The sequence below is a fragment of the Drosophila eugracilis genome, unplaced genomic scaffold (assembly GCF_018153835.1).
Source record: "Drosophila eugracilis isolate 14026-0451.02 unplaced genomic scaffold, ASM1815383v1 contig_367, whole genome shotgun sequence".
In the NCBI taxonomy this organism is placed as follows: Eukaryota; Metazoa; Arthropoda; class Insecta; order Diptera; family Drosophilidae; genus Drosophila; species Drosophila eugracilis.
The window spans coordinates 4,119,334-4,143,180 of record NW_024573224.1 but is presented as its reverse complement, the minus strand read 5'-3'; the positions used below and the strand labels follow the sequence as shown (position 1 = coordinate 4,143,180).

The 23,847-nt window shown below is 38.5% G+C and overlaps 1 protein-coding gene across 14 annotated transcripts; it reads left to right on the top strand.

The window, feature by feature from the left end:
* The first annotated feature begins 924 nt into the window (after positions 1-924).
* On the top strand, positions 925-23,745 carry LOC108113581 (low-density lipoprotein receptor). Of its 14 annotated transcripts, XM_041818752.1 has the most exons (13): positions 3,411-3,967; positions 4,867-5,364; positions 10,147-10,287; positions 15,620-15,739; positions 15,849-15,965; positions 16,801-16,923; positions 17,913-18,139; positions 18,734-20,146; positions 20,257-20,455; positions 20,601-20,777; positions 22,601-22,734; positions 22,815-22,976; positions 23,081-23,745. In XM_041818752.1, the coding sequence occupies exons 2-13, from the start codon at positions 4,986-4,988 to the stop codon at positions 23,111-23,113; spliced, it is 3,225 nt and encodes a 1,074-aa protein (XP_041674686.1). In that variant the 5' UTR covers positions 3,411-3,967; positions 4,867-4,985; the 3' UTR covers positions 23,114-23,745. The 14 variants fall into 14 exon arrangements, with proteins under 14 accessions (XP_017079701.1, XP_017079700.1, XP_017079708.1 ...); XM_017224212.2 differs by lacking the exons at positions 3,411-3,967; positions 15,849-15,965 and adding an exon at positions 925-939; XM_017224211.2 differs by lacking the exons at positions 3,411-3,967; positions 15,849-15,965 and adding an exon at positions 927-1,028.
* The last annotated feature ends 102 nt before the right edge of the window (positions 23,746-23,847 follow it).

The following is a 23,847-nucleotide window of genomic DNA, read 5'->3' as shown; positions in this document are numbered from 1 at the left end:
ATATTTAGCAACGCTTCGCTGGGCAGACAAACACACACTTGCACCACACACACACACACATGCGAACACCCCGAAGCAGTAGCAACCATAAAGATATGGCCATTGAATGACGTTTATGAGCGATAACGCTGACGTCGCTGCTGCGCAACATTCACTGTTAAGCGGTTAACAGTGTAGTAACAGAGCTTTTCCAGCAGCATCCACAATTATTTTTGTTAGTGGAAAATCTTCTGCTAATGCGCCGCGGTAACTGCGACTGCGACGCTGACGGAAGCTGAGGCCGAGGCCGAGGCAGTGGCAGCTGCGTCGGCGACTTCTATTGTCATTTGCCACATGTGAAATTTACCGTTACTTCTTCGCTCATTCATTCGCTGTTTACATTCCGATTCGAAGACTTTTCCCAATCGGGCGCAACTTTCGAAAACGTTTTCCATTTGAATATTGATTGCCGGCCGTCGCGTCTATTGTCTCAACATATTGTCAATTATATTACCGTTAATGGGTCATTAAAATTTACCGTTTCGAAATTGAGCTTAATTTACGGTTTGCTTCTATAAAAATGTAAATTTCTATAAATATTTTAATAGTGAGTGATTCGTTAGTAATTAACTATAATTAAAAATATTTTAAAAAAATTTTATGTAAAAAAATAACTTTAAAATCCATCAATAACTTTGCAAAAGTTAACTTTAAAAAACTTCTACAATAAATGTTTAAAATGAAATACAAAAATAAAAAAAATGTGAAAAACTATCAAACTTTTCCTCTCTCTTTAATTCATTTGACGTCGTTCACTGCACTATGTTAATTATTTAAATATGTTAATAGAAAATTAAAGCAACCCTTTGTGGGGTGATGTGTATTGGAAATGGTAAAAAGAAAGACTGAGGAAAAACTTAAGTCTAACATTTAGAAACGCGGCGTCAGTCGAGTGGATCGGTAGTAAAAAAGTGCTTTTTAATAAATAAATAAGATACAATGCATGATATAAGCCGGAGTGTTAAGGACCAAACTATACTGTTTAGAACGTAACTAAAATAAATAAACAAACTCAAAGTTATCGAAGGAAATCAGTGCTAATAATAATAATACAAAAGAGTTCCCAGAAAAAGCGTTACAAAGTGTTACAAGACCTACCTCAAATGAGGTGTAAAACAAACTGATCTCAAGACATCAAATAGACCATAAGGAGACGTTTGGCATAACAATACTGTACACTTTGAAAATGCAATTCCTAACTGCGCTATAATGCCCTGATTTTGAACTGATATGGGAAGGGTATATGGAATTTAGGCTGACTTTTGATAATGACACAAGCCTGAATTTCCACTTCTAATTTACTCGATCAATTCACTTAGTAAATTAATTCATATCACATGTGATTACAGTAGGACTTGCTTAAATTGAACTATTATGTAATATAAAAATAGATATGGATCCAATAATAATATGTTTTTACGATTTAAAAACGTTTTCAAATACATCTTCTGCTTTGCAAAATCTTCAAAAATTCTATTTAAATTCTATTAATTTTCTTGTTGTTCGTAACTCCTTTGTTATGGCCTTTGATTTTTTCTTAATATTCTTAAGTTTATTTTTTCTTGATAGCCAAGTGACTCCTCTTTCGGCATCCGAAAATAGCGATTACAGTCAGCCCACTCAGAGATTACCGATCATTATCTGGCCCAGCGATAGATGAGCACGGCCCTTCAAGCCTAACAAAACCACAAAAGACTTGGTATATACATATATATACCTCTGTTTACCCAAACTCACACTCGACAAAACTTGAACACACGACTAGGGCGATAAAATGCAGTGTCAATTGAAGTGCTTGATTAGGCGATTTGCAAGCGATTCGCCAGCGATTTCGAACGCCTGCAATTAGAAACGGCGGCGCACTGCGAACTCAAATGGATGTCAGGAGGGGAGGCGGTGCGGTGGTTTTCCAGGGTTTTCTGTCATTCACAAGCATCCTAGGGGTGGTGCTTGAAAAATGATTTACACGCGTAAATCATAAATTATGCCCATTTCAAGTGGACGGTTATGCCAGAGAATCCATGACAAATGCAGATGACGTCGACCATGCAGCTCCTGCATTGCGTTGTTATGGTTATTGTGATTGTGAGTTTGATTGAGATTTTGATTGGGATGATGATGATGATGATGATGCTAGTTGTGCCGATGATGATTGTTATGAAGATGACGCATTTTACCACTGACACTTGCCTCTCTGACCCATTCTGTCCGCTGGCTGCGGTTTTCCTCCGCCTCTTATCAGTCATCGACGTCATTCAATTCTACCCAAACCAAACCGTAAGCCTATCAAATCCTATCCACTACACTACACTCCAATTCAATTCCGAATTTCATACCACTTTCAATCACAACCACACCGCCGCACCTGGTTTGATTGAAAGCGGCGACACTTTCAATGCTAATGAGCCGCGATTCCGTCTGACCATCGCCAAAAAGCAATTCAGTTCGCATCGGTCTTCGCTGGGCATCGCACCGTTAAACCTTCCGGGTCTTCAAAAGGCAGAACCAAAAATAAGTAAATCAAATTTATAGGCAAAACACCTATTGACACCTGGATATGGTTTCGGTGTGCCCATGCAGAACGTAGAACGTCACGGCTGTCGTATGATATCGCACCATTTTCACACGTCCGGTTGTTCAGTTTAATTAAAAAATATCGGATTTTTTGCGCACTGATAAACGCGCTGGCAACGCAAAAAGGAAGTCTAGATAAATTCTGATCAACAAGTATCTTTTCTTGGACAGTACGATGCATAAAAGTGATCTCTGCGTGTTGATTGTGATCTCACTGGCTTTGTCCTTTCAATCAGGTTGGTACTGTAGTAGATAATTGGCTGGAAATAACCAAAACTCTTTTTATATACCGAAATCTTAAAGAAAACTTAACTTCCTATCTAAGACCCTTGAAAACTTAATAATAATTACCCTTTAATATAAAATTAAATAATTGCTTGCACAATTATATGGCTATATAACTTACATGGTCTGCATAACCAAAGTTTGTCGACGGCAAACAAAATACCACTTGAGTCCTTCTTTATGATTTCTCGTGGTATTTGCCTTGTTTAAGTACAAAATAACACATTTTTAAATTAAAGTGAATGCTTGGTGTCAAAGTGGATTCTTATTACGACAAGATAATAATCAATACTTATTCAACATATTTCCTCAGAATTCTGTCTAGTTGTGAAATAAATCGCAGTAATTCGAAGGCACTAAGATAAGGACTACATAAAAACAAAGCAAATTTTTGATTAAGAAGAAAACTAAAAATTAGTTGATATTTTAATTTGTGTTTTAAAGATAATTTATAATAAATATCTTTTTATATTTTGTATTTTTTTTTCCATAATATTTATTTAAAATATAGTCTTCAGCTTTCATCATAATAAATCTCAATTAAAAAACACTCAAAATTCTCGCTATTTCGAAATAATGAGTTGATAAAAATCTTATCACTCGAAATCTATAGAACCTTGCCCAATCTCTAACCATTCACATCGAACATCAAAATACGCTTCATTGATCAGCGATCACTGATCAACAGGTTTGCCTTAAGAGCATCTTATGAAAGATCTTAAGAGCAGTCGAGGGCAGCATCGCTTGGGACCGAGAGAGCCCCAATCTCTCTTCAGGCTTTTATATATCTCTTCGACGGGTCTGGCTGTATTCTTGTCACTTTGATAAGGCCACCTTGTGGCGGTGCAAAAACAACATACACAATCGCAAAACGGCAAGCGCTCTCAACTCTCGAATAAAAATCGTTGCCAATTCGCTTAAATTTGCAGGCCAATTCTCAAAACGAATTCAGTTGAAAAAGGCGCGTTGTGCGAACCGGGTATCAACGATTTTTAGCGGTTTATTTTCAACCCAAAAAAAAAACAGACTGAAACCAAAATACAAACTCATCAGCCAAAACCAAACTCATGTAATTGAAACATTCTACAAGTCTTAACGTAAATGCAATGATCTATTAACTAAATTTGGAAAGACGCGTTGAGCACGTGTCGCAAATTCTCAGACACCTTGAAAATAGCGCAAAAAAAAGCAATAAATAAATCAAAATAAAAAGCCAAACTGATAACGAGTGTATTTATCAGAGCAAGTTAACGCGTGCTAACTCAAAAAAACCAATAATCAATTAATTAATTGCCGCGATCAAGGGGGCGTGGCTAGTCTTTCAATAACAAATTTAAAGTTAACTTCAACTTCATTAATTGTCAACGTCAACAGAAATGCTTTTGACTTTTTGTACACAAAAAAAAAACAAAAATTTGGTTTTGTTTCTTGATAAAATAAACCTAAATTTAAATATTTGTTTTCAACGTCAAATATACTTTCAATATTTTTTATTTGCTTTCTTTTCAAACTTCCTTCCAAACTGCTTTATAAATAATGGATTTTCTGTGTATTTTTGTGCGTTTTACATTTCGCTCTCTTCGCATTTTTTCGGCGATCACTAGTTGTTGCTGCTGTTGCCCGATATTTTTGCTTAATTTTCATTCGTTCGGTTTTTGTGTGTCGCACGATTTTTAACCAGTTTCTTCGGTCAGCGCAGTCCGAAATAAGAAATGAGAAGAGAGCCGAAAAAAAAGAGAATTAGCCAGATCGCCTGCTTATTTTATTTTCTTTATTTATTTATTTTTTGGCTGGCTAGCGATTTTTCAATGTTTTTGCGTTTATTTTTACGCTTGGCGCTTGTCTCTTTTGGCCATTTCTCTGATTAGATAATCTGTAGCGAAGATCTCACGCTTCCTGCTTAGATAATCTGATAGTCAGGGTCACGCCAAAAATCACCCCATTGCTCTATTCCCTCTACCAATACAGTGTAAATACTTTGTAAGATCAAAGAACCTAAAAAAAGTGTGTAAAAACAAAAGAAAAAAGACATAAAAAACTAAAGCAAAAGAAGAGCAAAAAACGGTAGCCAAGTAAAAGACCATACCATGGCCATAGAGTCACGCTCTACGAGCACTGCAAGTGATACCACAAAACCAGCTGTGAAACCAACAATAAGTTCCAAATCTCCAATAACCATCGGTAATCTCGGCGAGAAGCGGCGGGCCGAACAGCTGTTCCGTTGCGCTTGCGCAAATTTCAATCTCCTGCTGTTAACTTTGATACTCGGCTTTGGCAAATGCTGCAGTGCCACGCCCACACCACTGATAACGCCCTCAACGGACACGCCCACATCAGCAGTTAGTACACCAGCTTTGGCCGACGAGGGCGGCTCGTTGAGCAAACTGATCGATGGCAAGGCCTTCATCAACATGGGCTTCAAGTTTCTGAACGTTTCCGGAAAGATTGGCACACCCCTCGGCATAGGTGAGAAATCAAGAATTTTCTATCAGTTGAGATGCAATTGAAAAACTCAAGGAAAATCTCAAGAAAACCAGATAGAGAAGCTGTGGAACGGGGGTGGGGAAGTAAGTGAGAAGTTTGTTTATAACTTAGCATGTGCTAATTTTAGACCACACGAGACGACGGTGAGGTTGAAGTGGAAAATTGAGTTGGGATACCCTATAAGTTACTGAAAATGACGACTTATTTACTAGATTGATAATGATGATAGGTAAATTTAATAAAATCTAAAATGCTTGAGTAATATTTTCTTCTATCGATCATATTTTTTTTAATATAATAATATTTTTTTACTGAGATACTTAAACCTTGGTTTAGTAATACATATATTGGTTACTGTAATAACTTTATCTCTTTTGCAATATTATTTTCGTAGTGGAAAAATTTTAAGCCCTTCAAACTTAAAAGTTTAAAATACGTAGATACTTTAAGACACGTGGAATAGATATACAGCCTAATCATCAACAATAGGTAATACTTATAATATATTTTCTCAAATTAATTGGTAATGATAATATGGCCCTTAATTGATTTACAAACAAGATCATCAATTATTATCAATATTTTTTCCACTTGTCTTAATTTAAGTGAACTTCTGTTGATAATTTTTAAATTATTAATTTCATCATAGTCATTAATCATTAAAACCTTAAAGACCAAAACAAACATACTTGACATACCTTGTTAAATAATAAGATTTCAATATTTATGGCCTCTCAATATTATTATTTAACATTATTATTTAATTTGGAACTTCATCATAGGTAATTTATAATCCGCACAATCTTTTTTAGCAAGGGTATCTAGTGTCGAGTCATTGCTAGCTTCACACATCATGCACTTGAAATGGGTTCAGTTTAAGAGATACAGATACAAACACAGATGCAGATACAGACACAGTTGCATACTAAATGCACTTGCCCCTTGTTGCACATGCACACACCGGTTCACCGGTTTACCTTACCGTGGTATCGAAATAGACGAAAATTGTTTATCAACTTCCGCATTGATTTCCGCCCTGCCACTGACCACTGTTTATCCGTATCTTCAAATAATTTTCTAGATAAGAAAAGCGTTTTCTGTCTGACTATGACGTTTCCCGTGGCACGGGGCATTCCAATCATAAATCTAATTTTAAATCTAGCCACCTGCTTTGGCCAATAGGAGGGATTTACTAAGTTTAATGCTAGCCCTGAACTGGGGATTATCTTATCGGTCAATTTTACGATTTGTTTTTATGCATTTTTCGACTGGCCGGGATTTTGCGATTCGGCGACAAGTGGCTAATCAAGGGCAGCCAGACAATAGAAATTCCCTTCTATAAATCAAGAAGTAATCGAGTGATAATATAGCGGGGGTTTAACATTTTATAGTGTCATTCAAATGATCTTGAAATAATATCGATTTGAAGAACATCAAAAGTTGTTAATAAATTTTACTTTAATTTTTAAAAATTTAAAGGATTTTTAATCCTGAAAGATCTCAAATGGGGAAAATACTAATTGTTTTCTGTGAACATTTTTAGATCCTTAAATCTTTTTTTAAACATTTGTTATTCACAGAAATCAATCAACATTTTGACTGCCAAAAAACAGTCTTTAGGCTAAAAATGTCTCATTTACTTGAAATTTTGTACTTTGCTCTCGGGAATCTTGGACTTTGTTCAATATAAATTAGATTGTTGACAGAAAACACATACTTTTTCTTAACCCGCTCACAAAAAACAAGTCGCATTTCACAAATTTTTCAAGAAGAAACTTGACGTAGTCCAGAAAATCCGAAAGTCGACTAAATGCGATGTTTTTTGGTTAAATTTAAATATTTTCTTCGGGCTCTTCATCATGTTGTTGTGAACTAGGAAAATGCACATAAATACAGACAGAGTCGAGCCCCTATTTTTCTGATGATTTGCGTTGTAACACAGCCCATTATGGGCCATTATCTCTTACTATCTCTCTGAGAGTCTCAATCTCTCTCTTTGGAGAGCATTTGAAATTTCCATCTGTTGATTTATTGCTAATTCCATTTGAGTTTTCTTGCCTGAGAGTTGCTGTCATATAAATTAACATATGCTTGATTTGATATATGTTATTTTCTGCATATATGTATATAGCATATATGTGATGTTGCAAGGTCGGCGAAAAGAGAGAGACAGAAGTTGATTTAATTTTCATTTGTGCGCCCCATTTCGCTTAGTTTTTAATTTATTCGCTGTGCCAACAGATTTTCTCTAGCATATAAAACTAGTTTGTGCCAGAATCGAACAACAAACAACAAACAATAACAAATGAATAGTGGGCGTGCTCATCTTACGTAGGGAATGTTGATGCAGTTTAATTGTTTTGTTTGCTTACAGTAAACATGTTTTGATTGATTCAACAATTCTATCGAATTTGCTGAGACATCGTATGATGCCCAAATCAAACTTTATAGTATCCCCCAGGGAATCACGTGTTAAGTCATTTTATATATTGAATCCAATTCATTCCTCCAATTATCAGGTAATCCATTAACCTTGATCTTGACGCAATCGGGGGCGCTGAGCTTATCAATGTTTTTGCTTATACAAATAAATTAGTATTAATTTGTTAAATAGGAAAAAAAGAAAATAGATTAACACATTGTGATTTTTTCCCAGCACTTTGCACTCCATTGAACCCAAACATTCTTATCAATTTATGCTCACTTTTTCACATAATTATGAGTAATTCGGTTCTAGTAGAAACTGACCATGAGATAACTTTTAATCTTAACTAAAAATTTGATTGGCTGTTTTTTATTAATGGGGAACGAAAAAATCGTATGATGATGACAACTTGCAGTTGCTGATTTTCGAGGGGCAAATTGAAGTTTATTGGGTTAAGCCAACCGGATTGTGAACTTGTTTTCGCCTTTGACGATTAACAAAATCATTAGCTATGCTAAGCATTTCGGTATTTTCGATATTCTTAATTTATTCATAGTCGCGCGTCTGAATTTTGTTATCGAAGTTACCGACAAACAGTCTGACTATGATTTCGATAATACTAAACTGGTTTTGCGATCTGTGGGGTGTGTCTGCGTCTCATTACGGAAACTCTCTGTAATCACTAGCCGACTGGTTCAATTAAGTTAGTCAGTGGGTTTAGCATGTGACAAGGAAACAATGGAAGTTGATTGATTGGACTGCAACCGGTTGGAAAAAATATAAATAGGTTAATTGATGGGCTTGCTTTTTGCAGCCTTAAATCATTTTTCAAGGATATATCCTTTTCTTTTGTTCAATTCATCTCGAATTTATCACAAGAATGTACCTTCTTAAGACCCTTATCAATTTGAATAAGATGTTGCTCGACTTCCTTTAAGCCACATTCAGGGTTACAAAGTATGGATATTTTTGGCATTTTTCCTATTTATGGTCAGAGAAGCTCCTTACTCCTATTATTTTTCCATTATCCTATTTTAAATCCTTCTTCAAGCCCGAAGCTAATATATATTTTTGGACTTATTCATACGTATGCCGCATGAGGCAAAGGAACTCATTCATCGCCTGGTTTGACGTCATATGGAATTACTTGAATGAATTTTCCCCATCTGTCCCATTTAAATTTTATATATATATTTGCATTTTCATTTGGTTGAATTATAATTCGCCATTTTGTTGACTGTCATCATGCATAATTGAAAACAATTCCCGACGACCAGCCAGCGCGGCGACACAAAATCAAATTGATTTGACCTTATTGATTGACGTCTGGCAATCGGAGATATCCCATTGTTTATTTTGCCACACGCACTGCGAACTTCAATTACAACAATTATCGAGTTTATGCATATGGAAAATGGGAATGCAAATGGTTATGGTAATGCTAAAATATTGGCCTATTGAAATATGCAAATGTGTGATGGATCGCCTGGAAGAGGAAAAGGAGGAGTAGGAGGTGTAGGAGGTCATGTGAATGGGTCAACAGAACAGCTGTCAACGGCAGGAGCTGGTTGGGAAAACCCTTTTCAAAACGATTCCACTTCAGCATTGCCTTCTTTCTTTATTATCGCTTTTCCTAGCTCTCTCTGTTTGTTCAATGGCAATCTATTACATTCATTTTTTTAGATGACACATTTTGTTTTAGGTCCTTGCACAGGGAAAAAGAAGTTCAAATAGCTTAAATAACTAACCAACTGAAGAGTTAACTGTCTTGTAAAAAGTATATAAAAAACATCCTTTAAGTTATGGAGTTTAACTTCCATTTCTTTACAATTTTATCATGTACTACCGATTTCTCTCTCTGTAAGTCTGTTGACATTCCTTGGGTTTTCTGCCCGGTCTGATGGCTTGTTTTGTTCTGAATATGTGTATTGCATATTTTCAAGGGCTCCCATGCTTTTTGGCGAGTTTTGCGAGGGCGGGAGGAGGCCAAAAAACTTTGTGATCCATTTTGTTTGAGGCTTTTCTGTTGATTAAAAGCTTCCTCGCTCCCCTACCATTTTATCGTTTAGTATGCAAATTACTTGTCACACTCACACATATGTATATACTCAAGCGGATGTATCTGCCTGTGTGTGTGTGTGTGTATGTCTGGTGCTGATTGTTTTTGAAGTTTTTAGCCCTAATCAATTTGAGCTTTTGTTATTTTTCCTTTAATGAGAAAAGTTTGCGCAAGTGTGCGTGGAGTGGCCCCTAAGCCCGTAAGTCCGTAACTTTGAGTCTTTATAATTAGCTTTAAGCGTTTGTTTGCCCATCTAAATCAGGATCTGTTTATGTTGCAGGGCAATCCCTATTGGCAATATGCGACGAGAAGCAATTTCAGTGCCAAAGCGGCGACTGCATTCCCATTCGATTCGTTTGCGACGGCGATGCGGACTGCAAGGATCACAGCGATGAACAGATCAAGGAATGCAAGTTTATAGGTAAGTTTTTAATTAATTTATCTTTTAATCATGAAAATCATATTGACTAGATTTAGTACACTTCAGTTTAAGGATAACTTTAAAATTATATACCAATTGAAGCTCATTTAGCACCTATGTTAGTTTATAATGAAAGCAATTTATTATTTTCCGGTATTGAACAAATTTATTATTGCTGATTTTCAACGGAACAAAACTGAATTAGTTGACTAATTTCGAATTCATGACCCTGCTTGTCCTGCTTTTTGGTAATTTTTCATATTTTTCCAACAGATAAATTTAAGGAAATAATCTAATAGCTTTGGGAAATTCTAGTGTCGCGATTTAGTAGAGACAATAAAAATAAATATTAAAATGATAGAAAAAACAATATCAAAACTATTGTCATAAACCACGGATAAGTTTGCAAGTACAAAAAGCGAACCTTTGAAAATGCTCACTCGCTCCGCTGTTTTTAATTGCATACTTTCAGGCGACCAAAGTTACAGTACGACCACAATACCGTCCGCATAATTAGGCATGGTCAGCAGTTGGTCATTGGTTGGTTTTCCTTTTGTTTGAATCAAACCTGAAACTGCAAACGAAATGGAAACCGAAACAAGTTTGCAACATTTACGCATCGCAATTGTCGCTGACTGGTGACCAAAAACTGTGCCATGGCATTCCCTCGCCGCTAGTAACTGTTGTGTATCTTTGTAATTCGCTGCTCTTGTAATTGCAACGCACTTAGCATTTAGCATTTTGGCTGACTGCAACATGCGGCTCGGTTGCATCAGCAACTTTATCATTTTGCGTCGCACGAGACTTTTGCGACTTATGGCTGGGCCCGATGATCATAAAAGGAAACTATGTGAGGTCGTCTGCTCTGGTTGGTCGTTATCATCATCCAACTTAAAGTTGTACTGCCAGACACCGAAAATACTGCGAAATCGAAATCGAGTGCATCCATTTTTGGATTCTTGCGGCGCATAATGCAATTGCTTTATGTAACCCGCTGATGGAAGGGAAATTCATTCACTCCCAAAGTGAAATTGATAATGAGCATGGGATGGGTCTTGGGAAAAATATATTGCATTTTTGTTGTTGTCGTTGAACTTGAGGGGAATTCGATAAGAGTGAGCTTGGATTTCCCGCAAGTATGCTGTCCGTAATTATGCTAAATGCTTATAAACGACACTGCATTATCTCGGTTTTTATATAAATATATGTTACTGCGACATCACAATGCTTTCATGGTGCAGTGGAAAATATGTCAAGGGGTATGCTGTATGCTATTTCGTAACATAAGGGGTGTAAATTTTGATATCATATTGCATTTTTTTTTTTTTGTAAATTTTCTTACAATTTTCTAAACTTTTCAGTTTATTTTAACTACAACTTTTGTCTAAAAAGGACACTCATACTTTTTCTACTCAGCCCGAAATCTCTCCCAATTCTCACTCACAACAAATCCCAAAGCTACTCTAATTTCACTCACTTAAAACCCACTCAACCACTGATAATTCCACTCGACTCGAGCTGGATTTTTGCACTCGACTCGCTGACTTTGGCAAGCTTTCGGTTTCTCGGCTGCTGCGGAGGCTGCAAACGACTTTGGGCGGAATTGTTTTTAAGGATAGTCGCTCAGCAGCCAAACACTCAGTTGGCGGCGAACCTCTTAACCAAACGGATGTTAACGCGTAAAAGTGCAAAAGGACTGCCTCCTAGCTAAAGGAGAATTTGCATATATATTTTTATATATATATATAAATTATAGACGGGGAAGCCCACTAAACTGAAAGAATCGTGTGACCAAGTGTGTGAGTGTGTGCCAAAAATAAAAAACAACGTCCTGAAAGAATAAACAAATTTCGCGAAAATATTTAAGGCTAATCGGACTGCCAGCAGACGAAGTCTGTGTTGCCAAGATTTTTGTTATCTCTGACAAACCACCAGCAGCAGCAGCAGGACATGGAAATCCTAGGTGGCGGCACAGTACCCCCTAAGGAAGTCTCCGTTTCTTGGCCTGTCCCGGCCAGACTCTTATCCTGAAAGTCAATCGGTGACAGTTGATGGGGTTGACTTACTCCCACTACTTTCCAAAACCCCAGTCAGCTCTTCTTGCCATTTATCATTTAGTTGAACATTAAATGAGTTTCCGCCATTTGCTCCGTCTGACCCCAAAAATAGGAATATCATGTTTACAGTTTATATATATATCTAAGCGAATATTCTGTCCGTTGGTCTGCTGTGCTCGTAATGAACTTGAAATGTGCTGCTGGAGGGCAGTTTTTGTTTGCGGAAATTATGCAATCAATTTGTGCAAGTTGGCTGGACCTCTTGAATATGTCACCAGTGGGTCTTGGCCCTGTCTTGATGGCTGTAAATTGTGCTGTTTTGTTTGTCAATCATAAACGAGAATCTTGGCCAATTGAAGTACTCATCCAGCCTAATCTTCTACAGCTACTCAACAAGAAAAAAGAAGGCAAAACACAGCGGAAAATGGATCGCGTTTGGTGTTTATTCTTCATTGCCAGTTTGCTCCACACTCAGATACACAGTTTTCGTGCTGCGACCATAAACGGTATGCAAATAATTATGATAATTATTTCGTTTGTTTGGCAATTTAATGGTCTGATATAGTTTTGGAGGGAACAATACAATAAATAAAGTGAAAAGTTTATTTATGGACATTTTGGTAGAACAATAATCGCAGATATTTCCGTCACACCAAAGTTGATTTAAGCAGAGCATATAAATATGGACCAGAAATTAATTTATGCGTATCACATATAATTTAAGCATATTTGTGGAAATGAGTACTGCAAAATAAATAACAAAGATCTTTAAATTCATGATTTTAAGCTGCAATTTAAGTTTTCGTGAACAAAATCATTAATGGGCTGTTTTTGGATTAAAAATGGTGTATAATCAATATAATTTTCATTTATTTTTACCACATTCTTGTCTAAATTAAGAGTATTACCTTTCTTTCTTAAGAGTTTTCTGCCAAAAAGTAACTTTCTTATTACCTACCAAATACCTTCACTAAGCTAATACTACCAGATTTTTCCTTATACCACTTTCAAGAGTTTTTCAAGTCTTAAGTACTCTTTAAAACTCTGTAGTGCTACTGCTATCATGTCCTTTTATCAGCCTTGCTCGAGACCCAAACGTAAACTCCTAGCGCTGAAGAACACTCGGTTAAACTAGTCCAAGTTCGACGGGGGAAAACTTTTAACTATTATCAGGCCGAAAAGTTTTCAACACCTTTTAACTTAAATTAAACATGCCAAAATCCCAATCATCTGGATTTACAAAAATCCCCGAGTTTCCCTGCGGAGTTTTTCCAGCACTATTTTCAACAGCCCGTAGCAGCCTTTATGCAGCATTTTTGGGGGGCATCCCTTGCATGCAACAGAATATTTTTGCAAGCGTCGCTTAACATTTGCATACAAATTGGCAGAGAGCAAAATCTGAGAGGGAATACACGGGAACATCAACTGCCAAAGGCCAAAGTTTTTTAATCAACTGAAAAGCCGTTTAAACTTAGTTAAAAAAATAAATTATGCTGCAAAATGCCGCATGACAGCGTCAACTTTCATATCTTTATTTATGTTTTGTTCTTGCCATTTTTTGTTGTGCGTTTTTTTTATTTTTTGTTTTTGGTAGTGGAAGTTGCATAAATGCAATCAATGAAAGTTTTACCCTGTCATGTCGGACATGATACAAAAAGTGCTGTAATTTGATTTTTAATTGGAGAGCGAGGCGACATCAAATTTTAATATGGGTGGATCAGCGAATATTACCAATTTGTCCGTGGGGCACAATTTGCCGAAAAATAATGTCACATACTATATATATTAGGAAGAACGAGAGTGGCAAACAAAAATAACATAAAACCGAATCGACAATCATTGAACCAAAAGCAGGCGTGGAAAATGTTTTTCCCACCCACTGCACTTGTGTTTTCTTCTTTTATTTCATTTTTCTTTTTTTATATATGTATATATGTATTATTCTCGGTTGGGTCACACATGTGGCCAATTTTTATTGTTCACTGAATGTGTATTTATATTTGCTTTTATTTTTTAACAAATATTGGCTCACTTCAAAGTTTTTGTTTTGTGCGCAGGGACACCGACACACTCGCACATTTTTTCATGCCACATTTCATTCGAATTCATAAAAAGTTTAGAAAAGTAATCATATAAAATGTTATTGATATGGCCAGCACACAGGCCTGACAAGCATAAAAATTGATTAAACTTTATACATTTCCCTTGGCGCTGGCCAAGATTTGCATAATCAACAGCAATTTTCAAAGGCCACAGGGCATGTTCTGATCATTTACACCGAAATTGTTTTGAATTCTATTTTATAGTGGTCTTAAAAATGGCCTTAAAGTACCTTAAAGTATTTCTTAAACATTCACATTATGTTTTAACGGGCGAACGGAAATCTTCCAATTGCCATGACTGTTCGGCCGAAAGTATGCAATGGAATTTTGTGGCCATCTTGTTCGGTAGTTGGGCGGGAAAAAAGCTGCGTTTCATAGCAACAAGTCAGCCGAATCTAAAACCAACTAATCCGATTACAAGCCCTACACGTACCCTGTTTTATATATATCTATATATCTATATATATGCACACGCGCGGTATAAAAATGACACATTTTTTCTGCTCCTTGGAGTGGCATTGAAAAGCCATTGCAGCGCTCATTTTTTGTTCTTTGTTTTTTGTTTGTGTTTGTGGGGTATTTTCCCTGCTCAGCACGTGCTCAAGTGCGTGTATATAAATATGTGTGCGAAAGTGTATGTGAGAACTGGGCACACATACACACACACTTATCCACACGCGCATATTACTGAGTGGCCCCTATTTCCTCGACTGTTTGTTTGGCTTTTGTTTTTGATACGGGTCGCCTTCAGAGTTCAAAGCCAGGCAAACATACAACTGCGGTCAAAGCAAGACTCTTTCCGCCAAAATTGTTTTTATTTAATTTTGATTATTTAAATAGTCGCTGTAAAGGAAAAATCAAGGTTAGCTTACTTTGATTTAAGTTTAAGTTTAAACTTTAAAAGTAACATGTAATATTTTTTAAATTAGATCTCAAAGTAGCTTAAAGTTTAGTCTTAGGTTTTAAAGTTAAGATCACAAAATAGAGCACCAAAAGGCTTCCCCTTTTCTGTCTTAATTTATTATCACCTGAAAAAACACTAAAATGTTTTCTATTTTATTTTAAGTAACTAAAGTACCTTAAGATAAATCACTGACATGTTCTCAACTCTATTTACTCCTCCCCAACAGCTGTTCAGCCATGATTTAACCCATTTCTACCTCCATTTTCCAGAGGCCACTTGCTCGTCGGACCAATTCCGCTGCGGGAATGGCAATTGCATACCGAACAAATGGCGCTGCGATCAGGAGAGCGATTGTGCCGATGGCTCAGACGAAGCCAACGAGTTGTGCAGTAAGTATTTTGGAGGAGGGAATGGGGATGTGGGATGAGAAGAAATCCCATAGAGAATGAACCTGCAAGCCAGCTAACCGACGACTATTTTGATTGTGTGTGTGTTTAGTGAACGCCTGTCCCAACAACGAGTTCAAATGCCAAACGGTCGACCAGTGCATTCCGCGCAGTTGGCTCTGCGACGGCAGCAACGATTGCCGCGACAAGTCCGATGAGGCCCACTGCAGTAAGCCCAAAATACCATATACCATATTTCGTCCTTGCAATCGATATGAAACCACCCACTACTACTACAACTACTACGCCCATCGTTTAATCGCTTTCACTAACCAACTTGCCGCATAACTCATACGCACCGTAAATGGAGTGGCGCTTGCATAATTTTCGCAACAATTTCGCTTCCCCCTCTTCTTGTGCTTAGAAGTTTAATCAAGTCATTGAGAGTGAGAGTCCTGTGAGTGTGTATATGTATGTGTATGCTTAGCATCGAGTATGCTTTTGTGTGTGTGGGTGTGGGTGGGTGTATTGTGTGCTCATTCCTGACGGCCCTTGACAACAAGTATACGACGCGTTGTCGCTGGCGCCCGGCAACATCGCATGAAATTCGCTTAATACCCCGCACACAGACAAAGGCGTTGCTGCTACAGAGTCTCTGTTTCTGCCAGGGTTTTTAGTACAGTGGAAATTCGATAAAAAGAACGGGAGTTTTGGTTAAGGTCTTTTTAAAAAAGCTAAACTTAAAGTTAGAATTGGTTTTCAAAAATATCAAAAATTATATTTTTTGTATATTTTATTTAAGTTCCACTGTACTAAGGGGTCTTACTACGTAAAATCAGTACTCTAGTGACATCGAACCCTAAGATAAAACCCCAAGGCCAATGGAAAATTTGGCTATATTTCTTCCCCTTTGAGATTTTAGGTTAGGGATAAATGAATTTATTGTCTCCACGGTTATACATGGCGTATGCGTAATGCATTGAAAGTAATGACAGCTCGAACACTTTGCTCCTCTCTTCCATTTCTCTCATATTTTAACAAATGCTGCACATTGAAATCAATAGGAGCCCGCACCTGTTCACCGGATGAATACGCCTGCAAGAACGGCGAGGGGCAGTGTGTTCCTTTGGCCTGGATGTGCGACCAGAGCAAGGATTGCAGCGATGGCTCTGATGAGCACAACTGCAGTAAGAATAATCCTCTAATACCTTATGGTTTTTTTTATGATTTTTGGGTACAGAAATTCTTTGCAAATATTTATCAAATTCGAATTTTAGATTTACACAGATTTTACTTTACCAGTTTCTCAGCATTCTTGGTTCTATTTATTTAAGTTCAACTTATATCCCTGCAAATATTTCTATGCAATTTTCTACCTTAGCCTGGAATGTAAATAAGTTGTAGTTATTTTTATTTTATTTTTTTTTGTTTTTAGTATTCCAACTGCCCCGTCTGCCTAGATTCAACAATTTATTTACTTCGATTTAACTTTTAGTTCAGATAAATGCCTTGAGTTTTGAGTTGAGCTATCTTTGAAAGTGGAAATACTATTTAATTTTCATTCGTCTATGGCAACATTCCTCAAACCAACCAGCTTCAAAGCTTACCCCATTCCAATCCCGTTCCACAAACTAAACCTCATGGCTAACTTATTCCAACTATTGAGGCAACCGCACTTCATTTGGCTTTTGGTTTTTAGTTGCCTTCCATTCGAGCTCTCTGTGCTTGGCTGTGTGGCAAGGATTCCGATGACCCCGAACGAAGTGCGGATAATCATTTCTTTTGCTGTATTTTAAGTTCTGTTATAGGAGAAATACTTTTGCAGTTGTATTTGATTTACAAATGTATATTTTCTTTGTTTCGAAAGTTCAATTAAAGAGTTCCACATCATTTCAGAATACATTTTAATATTTACACATGTCTTTCTGTATAAACTAGTTTTGTTTAACATTCCACCGAAAATTTATTCAATATTTTTGTTAATTTTCTACCTACACCATTACCTTTTCTTTGGCTTGATAAACTACATTTTAACTCCCTAGAGTAACTCCTATTCTTAACCCATCACAACTCCTTCATTCACTTCATTTGGCTTTGGTTTACATTGTCTGTCTCTTATTTGTTGCAACTCCCTTTTGTGGCGAGGTAAGCCTAAGTATTTTTGATAAATTCGCAGACCAGACCTGTCGCGCCGACGAGTTCACCTGCGGCAATGGGCGTTGCATCCAGAAGCGTTGGAAGTGCGACCACGACGACGACTGTGGCGACGGATCGGATGAGAAGGAGTGCCCGGTGGTCCCTTGTGACTCCGTGGCGGAGCACACCTGCACGAATGGAGCCTGCATCGCGAAACGTTGGGTCTGCGATGGCGATCCGGATTGTTCCGATGGTTCCGATGAGCGGGTGAGTGAATAATGCCTGCCATAAATCTCCATTCCTTGTTAGCTAAGGGAGGGTGGCAAAAACTTAGACCCCTTTATGGAAACATCCTTTCATTTTTTGGCTGCTGCTGCTGCTGGAGCTGCTGCTCCTCGACTAAGCCACATGAATTATGGCCAAGTTGGGCATAACTCAGCGCCCTGCCAGCTTTGGCAGCTTTTGTTGTCAACGCATGGCACGCATAAAATTGCATTTTTGCATGCTTAGGGGGTGCATAATTTCCCCCGAGTGCAGGAATTTCCTTCACCCCTTGCATACTTCCGCTTCTGAGAAAAGTTTCCCAAACTGAGAGCAGGAAACTTTGTCTGGTTCTACTCACAGCCTAACCCCTCGTTTTATTTGCACCTTAGAACCGAAAAAATTTCAGCAATTTTTGGTATTTAAGGCATTTAAGTTCATTTTGGATTCTTCAGGAATAATAGTATACCAATATGTTAAAAATTATTGTAAATATTCCCCAAAGAGCTCTAATTATATTAATAAATAAATTCTTTAAAAATCTATATTTTTGATGTATTTATCAATTCCTTTCTTGTTATTTCCTTGCCTCCTTTATAGTCCTGTGCCAATGTGACAAAGACAACCACGCCCTGTTTGCCACACGAGTACCAGTGCAAGGATCGTATCACCTGCCTCCATCACAGTTGGCTCTGCGACGGTGACCGCGACTGTCCCGATGGCGATGATGAGCACACGGCCAACTGCAAGAACGTGACCTGCCGGGCAGATCAGTTCCAGTGCGGTGACCGTAGCTGCATTCCAGGACATCTCACGTGCAACGGGGACAAAGACTGCCCCGATGGCAGCGACGAGCGGGATTGTGGATTCAGTTTGAGTCTGGGCGTGGCCAAAGGAGGCTGCAATGCCACCAGTGAATTTGATTGCGGCGGAGGTCAGTGCATTCCGCTGTCGAAAGTCTGCGATAAAAGAAAGGATTGTCCTGACGGGGAGGATGAACCAGCTGGCAAGTGTGGGGTCAACGAGTGTGCTTCGAAGAATGGAGGCTGCATGCATCAGTGCATCGATTTAAAGGTGGGTCACCACTGTGAATGCCACGAGGGCTACAAGTTGTCAGCGGACAAAAGAAACTGCCAGGACATCAATGAGTGCGATACCCCTGGAAGGTGCTCTCAGATCTGCGTGAACGAGATTGGAGGATTCAAGTGCGAATGCGAGGCGGGCTACATGAGGGATCCTAAAAATCACACTAGATGCAAAGCCAGCGAAGGACATGCCTCCCTGCTCTTGGCCAGACGCCATGATATCCGTAAGATATCCCTGGATCACATGGAAATGACATCGATAGTGAATAGTACAAAGGCAGCCACAGCATTGGACTTTGTCTTCCGCACCGGGATGATCTTCTGGAGCGATGTAACCACGCAGAGTATCTACAAGGCTCCCATTGATGAGGGTAATGACAAGACTGTTGTGCTAACCAAGTCCTCGGTGACCTCCGATGGCCTGGCCGTGGACTGGATCTACAACCATGTCTACTTTACGGATACCCACAAGTGCACCATTGAATTGACCAACTTCGAGGGCACCATGGGCAAGGTTCTGGTGAAGGATTCCCTAGATATTCCGCGTTCCATTGCTTTGGATCCCATCGAGGGGTGGATGTACTGGTCCGACTGGGGTGCCTCTCCTCGCATCGAACGAGCTGGAATGGATGGCTCCCACCGTACCACCATCATTAGCTACGACGTCAAGTGGCCCAATGGCATTACTCTGGATTTGGTTAGGAAACGTATCTACTGGGTGGATGGAAAACTTAATGTCATCTCATCGGCAAACTATGATGGCTCCCAGAGGAGTCAAGTTCTCTACTCCGGTGAATACCTGCGGCATCCCTTCTCCATCACCACCTTCGAGGATAGCGTCTACTGGACCGACTGGGATAAGCAGGCTGTCTTCAAGGCCAACAAGTTTACTGGAGAGGATGTGGAGCCAGTCACGGCAATGCATATGGTAAGTAAAGTCAACATTCTGATACTATTTTGTGAGACTATACTTATAATTTCATAAAAAACATATATATTTTAGATATTATTTTAAAAATGAATATGTTTTCGTTTCAGCTTCAACATCCGATGGTGGTACACGTGTACCATCCATATCGCCAGCCAGATGGCGTGAATCACTGCCAGTCGGTGAATGGCCACTGCTCTCATCTCTGCCTGCCAGCTCCTAGGATCAATGATCGGAGTCCTCGCATATCCTGCGCCTGCCCCACGGGCCTGAAGTTAATGGTCGACGGCCTGATGTGTGTCGAAGATCGTAAGTATTTGAGAACTTTCATCATTCCCTTAGCCGTTTGCTTTTAATTTAACCAGCATGGCTTTGATTTTAATTTTATGCTTACTAATAATTCCCCAAAAAACCCGATTCCCCCCAATCCGGCATGACTTGCACCCGCATGTAGCTCTTTACGTGGCACCAATCACGAAACCACCCCGCGCCCGCAAAACGAAACCGAGACCGAAATCCCCGAGGCGACGACTGCCCACGGGTGTCCAAATGGGACATGCTGACATTCGGATCGGATTAAACGATGATCTCCAGCTGAGCACCAGGCTGCCCCTGTTGCCCGCGACTTTCGGTAGGCTCGACAACCCTGTTCTGTGTCTTGTCGTGTCAAGTCCTGTGTGGGTCCACCCGAAAAGGGGAACCTTTCTTGTGTTGTCCTTGTTTTGTCTGGGAAAAATCTTTCTGTTGGGTCGTAAAAAGAATTTGGGTGGTTAATATTAGAAATTAAAACGTAATATTTACTTATATTCGTTTTGTGTTATTGTAAAATTTTCATTACCTGTGTTTTTTATTCAGAAATCATACACATATCCCCATCAATTTTAAGTTATGAATATATTTGGGTACCTTAAACTGAGTCCCTGCTATGCTTATTTCTGGAAAACCAATCATTCAAAAGTGTCCAAAAATTATTCTCGAATCCCACACACATTAACCCCATCCTGTCGCTCAATCTCAGATTTTAAATGACAGAACGGAAACGAACGAAACTTCATCAGCAGGACGTCAACGGAAATTTTGATTAATAAGTCTCAAGAGAGAGAGTGGAGCTTCGATAGTTATCCTTACGGATGGGTTGACAACCCGTCGACTTCCTCTCAATTTATAAGTTCGACGTCTTCCTCATTCACCACGCACTGTTTATAAACACTTTCGTGAGACTCCAACGCAGATTGAGATTCAGTTTCAGATTCAGATTTATTGCAAGCGTATTAATCATAACCGCTTGGCAAGATCCCCGCTCAAGGAAAGCCCTTTTGCAGCGCCCAATCCGCAACATTTGCTTTGTCATGGCCCACATTAATCATCATCATCAGGAGTTTGGTCTGGGTACAACCCCTACATACATCTATCCTTGACAGTTTCATAAATGCCATCGCAGTTGAGCCACTTGCATCGTTGGCAACCGCAAGTAGGCAGGCGATGGGACAACACTGCAATTGAAACCTCTGGAGGGAAGCCGTCGTGCCCCTATTTCTGCCCCATGCCACATCCCGCTCTCTTAACCCACAAACACCAGCCGCAAAGTATGAGGTTAATATCGGGGTAGGGGTTTGGGGTGCTGTGCTTCATCCGTCGTCTGTCGCCCCCAAAGGAGTGTTTGCTTTAAAGTGCGGCTCAACTTAATGCTGATAACTTTTACTGTTTTGACTAGAAGACTAGAGATGAAGTCCTCCCAAGGCGCCTGACAAAAATCCCATTAAATACGCAGCGTTAACGATGTCATTAGGTTGCCATTGCCATTGCCATTGCCATTCGCCATTCCTATTCCTATTCCCAATCTAAATCGGGCGGCATGCCGCTTCTTTCGCATAAAAGTTTACGCCATCAAAGGCGCGAGCGCGTTTAAGTGTTTATTTGCGCCTAAATGCGCACTTTGAGCGATTTGATTGAAAATTCCTTCGCCACTCTCTAGAGCTGAGCAGGATTTAAGAAGGGGGTCTAAGCCGCTTGGATTTTGATGTTGATTCCCTCTTTCACTTGGCTCTTTTATTGCAATGATTTCCGTTTTCTTTTTATACAGTTTTCCCTTTTGTTTATCATTGCCGAAGGTGAAGTAACGTTTAAGCCTCGTCATTGTGTGGGAAAATTCACAGTCCCAAAGGGTTGCAAAATGTTTTAGGTGGCGAAAAATTAAATTTATCATCTTGTCTAAAAGAGTATTTTTGGCTTCCCACGATGTAGATTTACATTTTTATTGTTTTATATATTTATATATAATGTATTTTTATATATAAGAGCTTAAACTTACTAGAGGCATGGTTTTACTAAAATTTTTTAATAAGTTTTTAAATTAAATTTATTATCATATGTGCTTAATGTTCACTGTGTTGATTTATGTCTGCTTTCCCATTTTAAAATCCCTCTAATTTTGATACAATTTTCCATCCTTAGTTGCCGAACAGCGTCCAGTGAAGAACCAGACCCAAATCGAAAAGACCACAACGCCCAGCGAGCAGCCGGATTCCGGTTTTATTGCGCTGGTGGTCATAGCCAGTCTCAGTGGTTTTGCAGTCCTGCTATCGGTGGTAAGTTGGCAACACAGACATCCAGACAGACTGAGTGAAAATAAGAGGAAAAACTAATTACAATTTTTGGTTATCGACAGCTCCTGCTCATTGGCTATCGCTACTGCAGCAAGCGACGCATCAACTCGATGAACTTTGAGAATCCTATCTACCGCAAGACGACCACCACAGAGGATCATTTCAGTCTGCGGAAAAACCTGCCGGCCAGAATCTACGACCATACCAGTGTTATGGATGAGGAGGTGGGTTTTTAAAAAGATAACTACTTGAAATTTTGTTTTTAATTTGAAACAAAAAGTAAAGATATATTGATTTAATTTTTAATATTATTTTTTCTACTTTACAGTACTCACCCGTCATAGGCATATCCTCGTATTAGATTGATTCCTTTGGAATCGTGTGAAATGTGAATCGAGTGAAGGATTCTTTAGCTTGGTCGGTGGACAAATTAGATGACCAAAGCTGACTCGAGACCCGCGGCAGAAGAACACACACGCCTGAAGACTGAGCAACTCTGTGTATTGTGTAAATTAATTATTTTAAAATTTTAAGGCACGGCAAGGACGGCGGGTCACCTTGGGGGTGCATCCTTAAAGGATGCTGTACAAAATACTATGTCGCAGAGTTCTATCACAAAAAAACAGAAAAAACCTTAACGAAAAACGTAAAACAAATCGAGATGTTTAAGAGAAATCTAATTGCTAATTATAAATTACATAGTTCCAAACTGTATATAGCTGTAAGTGTGCATTATTTTTAAATGAAGCAAATTAATATTACTATACGTAAACATGACAAAAACGATCATAATGCTTATGGTCTACTATTAGAAAGAGAGAGTTGAGAAATTATATTTCTGTTGTCGAGGAGCAGAGCCGTTTTATTATACTACCATTATTACTACATACGTATTAGCCTTTTGTTAACTGTATTTGTTAAGTGTACATACATATGTATATGTTTCCCCACTAAAAAACAAATATTATGAATAATAAACTCAGAATATACTTATGTGTAGCATACTAAAATGATTTTTATTGGGAGTAGAAAGCTATAAAAAAGGTAAGTCTATTGGAATATTAAATAATAATTTTCAGCAATTACTGGATTTCT